The sequence below is a fragment of the Montipora capricornis genome, chromosome 5, assembly GCF_036669925.1.
Source record: "Montipora capricornis isolate CH-2021 chromosome 5, ASM3666992v2, whole genome shotgun sequence".
NCBI lineage: Eukaryota > Metazoa > Cnidaria > Anthozoa > Scleractinia > Acroporidae > Montipora > Montipora capricornis.
In genome coordinates this window covers 16,518,721-16,526,220 of record NC_090887.1, presented here as the reverse complement: position 1 = coordinate 16,526,220, position 7,500 = coordinate 16,518,721, and the positions used below count along the sequence as shown (strand labels likewise).

General features: G+C 36.4%; 1 protein-coding gene across 1 annotated transcript in view; it reads right to left on the bottom strand.

Moving 5' to 3' along the window:
• LOC138049659 (transcription initiation factor TFIID subunit 5-like) overlaps positions 1-7,500 on the bottom strand; it is a 10,740-nt gene that overhangs the window by 2,121 nt on the left and 1,119 nt on the right. The window contains exons 3-6 of the mRNA XM_068896054.1: positions 5,209-5,247; positions 3,969-4,008; positions 1,524-1,602; positions 558-681 (exon numbers count right to left, since the gene is read on the bottom strand). Coding sequence (XP_068752155.1) covers positions 558-681; positions 1,524-1,602; positions 3,969-4,008; positions 5,209-5,247 — 282 coding nt within the window. The remainder of the gene's footprint in view (positions 1-557; positions 682-1,523; positions 1,603-3,968; positions 4,009-5,208; positions 5,248-7,500) is intronic.

Here is a 7,500-nt window from a genome sequence, read left to right as displayed (position 1 = left end):
TACGGTATGTTAATAAAATTCTTGGTTTACTGGTAACATGTGAACACAATTTACTAGTATTAAAGTTCTACATTCACCCAAAGGTCATTGTGGCCGTATGTTTTTGTTCTCAAATGACCAAAAGCGTGATCTGGTTGGCTGAATACATTCAGGTGAATCATGCAGGAAACAAAATATCAGCCATTTGAATAACTTCATGTTACACAAAATTCAGTCAAGGTGCACAATGACTTTTGGGCAAATGTGTGCCTTTAAATCTGGGCCATTCAATCAAAATAATGCGTACACTCAAAGTTACAACATGTAGTAGTCTTCACTTTGGACATATTAACACAAGAACTTTTTGCAAGGCTGGGGCTGGTATGCAATCAAAGCCAAAACTGAGACACATTGTACAATGTTGTAAGCTGTAAATGTTTCTTGAGCACTTGATACGTATCCTTTGACATCCTGATCACAAACTTGTTACTCCTGCATTAATGTGACACAGGACTAAATGTGATGTCTGCAATGACAATTTTTAAATTATGTTTGAGCTACTCTTGTAATCCCCTTACCTCAATGTTCCCATCAGTTCATTACTTTTCATGTGTTCACGCCTAGTAATGGCTGCCAATTTGCTAAGATCTTCCTCATGGTAATCCTCTTGACTTCCACGAAAACAAGCAAAGAAAGACTGGGCTGTGAACAAACACCACAGAATATGAAGGCATCGCACAACAAACGCTGTAGTGTCCATTAGTTTGACTAGTTTAACAACATTGTTGTTACAAAGCATTGTCTGGAGGAGGCTTTTTTTTTCAAATCAGATTTGAATCTGTAAAATGAAGCCAAGATTGAAGCCACAGGCAAACTTTTTTTTAAAGCCATCCGAAACCATGCAAGTTTATCCACGACTGCAAGTACATCTGTAACAATGTGAAAAATTACTGTAAACAGTAGGAATTATTTAAATAAACAAAACAAAGTGCTCTGTCATAGGGTACAAGAAACTATTGCCAACTTCAGTGTATTTCAAAGTTAAAGTTAATTGTCATAACTGGTTATTTCTACCAGTGAAGTGAAGGCACTTGTGTAGTACTTCAAAATTAAGTTACAGCTGTAGGTTAAAGTTAACGGAAAGGGCAAAAGGACACTTCCTAATGATTATAAAAGTAATAATAATTATTGGTATTAATGTATTTCCTTGCATTCCTGTACTTACATGTACCTGAAATCCTGCTATTTAACAATCATTCGCTGAAGGCAAGGTGAATAATAATTATGTTCTAGCATAATTACATAGGTGATTATTTGAAAAAATTAATATGCATTTTCTTTAACACATTATTACATGTAATTTCTTCATCTGTCACCTCAACAAAATGTTCAGCTTTCTTAGGTGATTATCACATAATAATGACCTCATCGGCAACCAATCAGCGCAGAGAATTTTCAATAATCACCTATGTAATTATACTAATTTGTATAAACAGTACAATCAATTTTGAAAAATTAAAGACAGAGCTCTTTCTAGTATTCACCTTCTTTTTCACTTCCTTTATACACAAGCTCAAGATACATGTGAACAAACATTGGATACAGAACCATGGCTAACTCGGGCTGGAAAAACAAGGCACAACAGTTTACTGCACTTCCTTCACTGCCATGGTAAAAAAAGAACTTCAAGATACTATTCACAATTTTGAGAGCATGGTTTTATGGCTGTTGGAGGCTAATATTGAAAGGGTTCACATGGAACCTATGTGCTGGGGCTCAGATAACATCAACACTCTTTTAAAAGAACTGAAAAATGTCAACTGGCAAGAGGCTACTAGAGGGCCTTTTTTGGACATACATTGTAGAAGTAAGATAGACATAAGATTTCATCCCTGAGCCTTGAGTTGAAATACTTGGGAACGCGTTTTGGTGGGACAAAAAAAAAGTTTTCAATTCCTCAGGACTCAACATGGCTGCCATGTATAGCAAGTGTTTAGATGGATTTTCAAACTTTGGACATAAAAAATGGAGCAAGACATAGGCCACTTTCGAAAATACTGTAATACTCTTTATGTTCCCCCAAATTTTGCATAAGCATTGTTTCCAGCTTCTCTTGGGACTTGCAATGGTCCCAAGAGAAAACAAAACAATGCTTATGAAAATTTTGCAAGTCCCAAGAGAAACTGGAAACAATGCTTATGAAAAATTTGGGGGAAAAAACAAATTTAAAAGTATTATCATGATATTTTCGAAAAACTGGCCTATTTCCTGGTCGCACGAAAAATGGAGCGAGCCAAAACATGTCTCGTTGCACAGCCATAACTTCGAAAGTCTTCCATGTTCCCTGTGCAGAAATGCTTGCTACACAAGCTAATTATCAACCCTTTCATGCCTAAACTGGCCCTCATAAATGACTAAGATTATCTGATGTTTTGAGGTTTTTATATACAGAGTAAAATCTATAAGAATAATAATACTCTTAGGAAAGGAGGAGTTCAAGGGTTTTTGGATGGACTGAGATGTTGTTAACGCTCCCACCACTGAACCTACATTGACAAGTACAATAATATTGTTTGGTGTTAGATTAAAATCTATAAACTTTAATAAAGTGCCCCTGTCACCAAAAAATCAATTCTTATTTTTCTTTGGATTTCAAAACTATGTTAACTAAACACTAAGCAACCAAAGTTTTAAGCCTTGATTTCAAAAAGGCACCCATTTATTGTAACCCACTCACACCTCACAGTCGCCCTACATGTATGACGCCTACCATTGGTATGTAATTAATCATCTTGCATTAGAGAGAGTAAAATCTATTATGACTCACTCTCAGGGCTCAATGGGTTACATAACTGGAATTTTCCGATTTAATGGTCCACCATTACTCAAGATCTTGAAAGAGCTGGATCGAGGAGAAAATGATGTTAAAGGCTCACTAGTTTAAGAATTAATGCAATGTGTGTGTACGCCACAGAATTAATATGCAGCATGGGAGTTTTGGACTTTCTGACTTTTAAACTGAAGTTTTGCATACATAATAAGCTGCATTCACACACTGAAATTTTAAGCTAGTGAGCCTTTGACGTCACTTTTCCCTGGATCCAACCCTCTGAGGTCCAATGGGTCAGTACTGAACGTGAGTAATGGCGGACCATGAAATCCAAAACTTACACTCAAAGTAAACGCCCTTCAAATGAAAAATAATCAAAGCTCAAAATTTTGCCAGTAAGGTGTTAAGCAAACACACTTTCAAAATCTGAAGAAAAAAAGGAAGTGATTTTTTTTATCACATGTTTTACCAGATGATTTTACTAGTCAATGGGACCCAGTGGTTCAGGAGTCAATACGTTAATAATTAATTATTTTTTGCAACATTTAGTTACAGGAACACTTGAGTGATTTTTGTTGGGACAGGTGATGTGAATGAAAGGAACACTTTGTGACATTTATCATACAGAATGAGCATCATCCTATCCCATATTTATGGACATGTACTGTACCTGAAATGTGAGCTGAATTCAGGAACATCAGAGACAAATGCAGAAAGAATTCAGGGCACAAATTGTCATGGGTCGCAACTCACTGTGTTAAGCACGCATGGCAGTTACTTTAATAGCGATTGAATCCTTGTGTGATACTTCATGTTGTGTGAGCTCACTTTAATACCAACAGAATTACTGTAAAGGAATGTAGGGAACAAAGTGGGCTCAGCTCACAGTCACAAAACATGGAATGGGGCATGCGGTTAGAAGAGTGAAGAAGTGAGTTTCGACCCATGGCAAATGTCTCAGAGACCTCTGCTACCAGGGAAGCACAGGATTTGCATGGAATTACTCAGGGTTCACGGGTATCTTTTCCCATAGTTGTCAGCCCAGTGAATGCTAGCAGGGAAATCCTGTGCCCTCTCGTGACTTTAATCAATAATAATTATTAACTTATAACTTACTCTAATTTGACAGGCAAAAGAAAAGGTATGCTCAGATGCTCACCTTGTATACATCAAGTGACTTCTCAACAAATGCTTGCAAACTAAATGAAATACAGTAAACACCCGCATATAAATTAGTAAGAACACTTTTTTCAGGTTTAAGGCTGATCATGTTCTTACATGAATTTGAGGGGTGCTTAGTGAGAAAACAGCCTGAAAGTGTTCTTAAAATGTTCTTAAAATTGGTTTCAGAAATTCTTCAAATTAAATATTACTAAAGGTTTAATAAACATACAATGCTGTTTTGTAATAGATTTTAGAGTTTGTAATGGCCCTGAACACCATAGTACTTTGATATAAGTTACTACATACTGTATTGTTTTCTTATCTTAATACCCTTTCCCTTTGTATTAAGAACATGTTTTATTTATCAGGCTGAATTTGTTCTTATTCATATGGTGCTTTATTGGCCAAATTTCAGCCTGGTGTTCTTAATCCACTTGTTCTTATATGCAGGTGTTCACTGTAATGACAGAATGAAACACTTAAACAGATACTTGTAATTACACTAAAAATTAATTATTAGATACATCTACCTGTACAAAATAAATTGCACCAGTCCTTGCTGAGTGAGATAATTTTATAACTTAAAAGAGGAAAAATCGTTTCAAAACAAGTTGTGTAAAGAAAGGTCTTAATTTCCTTTCTGTGGCCTCTGCAGTTTTTTGTACATTGAAACTTGCAATGTTTTCTGCAACTTGTCTCTGAATGAAATACTACTGTCCAATAATAATGTTATAATGCAAGATAACTTGATGCAACATCACTAGGAATCATTGACCTGTAAAGCCTTATTTGCACTAGCAAGCTTTCCTTGATAAGTTTTCCTTGGCAGTGTAAATGGAAAAATATGACAATTTTTTCCTTGACAAGTGTTCTTGTTCAAAAACTGGCAAGCTAGTTTTTGAACAAGGACACTTGTCAAGGAAAACTTGTTATATTTCCCATTTACAGTACCAAGGAAAACTCGTCATTAGGAAAAATGTTTCAAGGAGAACTTATGTACTGTCGGCGAGTTTTCCTTGACAAGTGGACTTGTCAAGGAAAACTTGCTAGTGTAAACGAGGCTTAATCCCTAGGCTGAGCATAAGAAGATGGTTTACAACTTGGACAAATGCTACCAACTTCTTGACATTGTTGACCAAAATACAGTAGTACATGTATCACCTTAGCAAAGCAATGTCATATTGCATCATTCTCTACATACATGTACATGTTTCTAAGGTTAGGAGCCACTGTACCTGCTGTAGTAGTCCTCATATCTCGTTGGATCAGCATCACTGAGTCATGATAATGATAACATGAATTCTATTAATTTTATAGTATTATTCCTCAAACATTAATACATGTTCATGTAGCAACATCACTTTGGTCAATTTAAGTGCACCTGTGACCAAAAAATCAATTCTCTTTTTTTCTTTGGATTTCAAAACTTGTTAACTAAACAATACGCGACCAAAGTCTTAAGCCTTGATTTAAAAAAGACACCTGTTTATTATTTTTAACGTCTAACGCCAGACAATTTTACTCATCAATAGGGAACCCCCGGGAGTCAATACAATGTAGGTTAACTAGAATTTTCCTATTTAATGGTCGGCCATTGCTTACTTTAAGATCTTGAGAGAGCTGGATTGAGGAGAAAATGACGTGAAATCTCACTAGTTTTAAAATGCAATGTGTGTGTGTGTTGCAGAATTAATATGCATATGTAATAAGTTGCATTCACATGCTGAATTTTAGGCTAGTGAGCCTTTGACATCACTTTTCCCTGGATCCAACCCTCTCGGGTCCAATTGGTCAGTTTTAAACGTGAGTAATGGTGGACCATGAAATCTAAAACTTACACTCAAAGTAAACGGCCTTCGGATAAAAATCAAAGTTCAACATTTTGCCACTCAGGTGTTAAGCAAACATACTTTCAAAATCTGAAGAAAAAAAAGGAAGTGATTTTTTTTTATCACAGGGACAATTCAAGAGGGATGGACAGTACTTTAAAACTTCCAGAACTGATGAGTAACTGTGATAATTATATACTTTTTGTGAAGTTGCTGTACAGTCATTAAATCTTTACACTGGTACATTGTATTCCTCAGACACAATGTACATTAAGTTTCAGATACCTGAAAGACACTAAAGAAATAAGATTGGGAATATACTTTTTTGAGTCAAACAACTCACTTTTGATTTCTATCTTGCATTTATAACCATGGAGTAGTGACATTTCATGTCTACGAATTAAACAAATCTTAAGGATATTCCCTTTGTGGTATTTATTTATTGTAAATGGGTTGTTCCATTTTTTTCCAACCCCTGCCAGCTCTCCCTAAAAGTTTTAGAAATCCTAAACCCGCCACGTACTGTGTGACAAGTGTTTCATTACCACGAAAAGGAATATTATTGTGGGTCGTTTTGCCATGTGGCATGATTTGTACCGTAGTGCTTTTTCATGTACAGTGTTTCATACTTGTCATTTATATTAAATGTCAGAAATTGAACCTTGAGATCCTTGTGGTTATACAGTCCTTGAGTAGAACCAGCCTTAAGCAAAGTAAATCAATGCCTTCTAGTATAACCCCTGTTTTTAAAATGTAGGCATCTTATGAAAAATAAAATATCTAGAGTTGATGTTGTGTTGGCACCTTGGAGAAAAACTCAGATACAGGGTGTATGTCCAGGATTGACCATATTGAAATCTGGATGCATCTAATAATAATAATAATAATAATAGAGATGCAGGGATGGTGTAGTGGTGAGAGCACTTGCCTCCCACCACTAGGGCCTGGTTTTGACTCCTTGACTCGGCATCATATGTGGGTTGAGTTTGTTCGTAACTCTACCCTGCACCAAGAGGTTTTCTCTGGGATCTCTGGTTTCCCCTCTCCTCAAAAAGCCAACATTTGACTTGATCTGCGTTAATTGTTAATTTCAGTTTATAGTGTCCCCAATAGACCATATTCATATTCCCAGTATTGGACTGAAACTACAATGAGCGACAAAAGTGTTGAGACACTTGGCAGTAAAATTCGATTTTCTGCGTCTTGGATACATTTCCCCCCTTTCCCCCAAAACAATGTTGATTTTTCCATTTCTTCGACTGCACAGACCACAGTGCCTACACAGCATTGAATTGGGGGTCCCGGGGTATAAGAGAATTAACACTAGATGCAAATAAAATAGAAAAAATGATTAAGTATCGAAAAGCGTCTATTCCTAAGATTTTCTCAACTACTTTTGTCGCTCATTGTAGCTTGCAATGGAGGCTAATGCGGGGGAATATATTGAAAAGTTTTTGAATTTGAAAAGATTTCCCCGCATTAGCCTCCATTGCAAGCTAGTTCCAGTCCAATACTGAGAATACGAATATGGTCTATTAGTACTCCAGTGCTAGAAGAACTAGACACTCAAACAAAAGTTCCTTTCCTTTTCCTTTACTTTCCTCCTGGGACATGAAGATGCACCAAGAGAAATCGAAAACAATGCCTATGCAAACTTTGGGGGGGGGGGGGGGGGGGTGGGAAAGAAGGAGGTGAAAG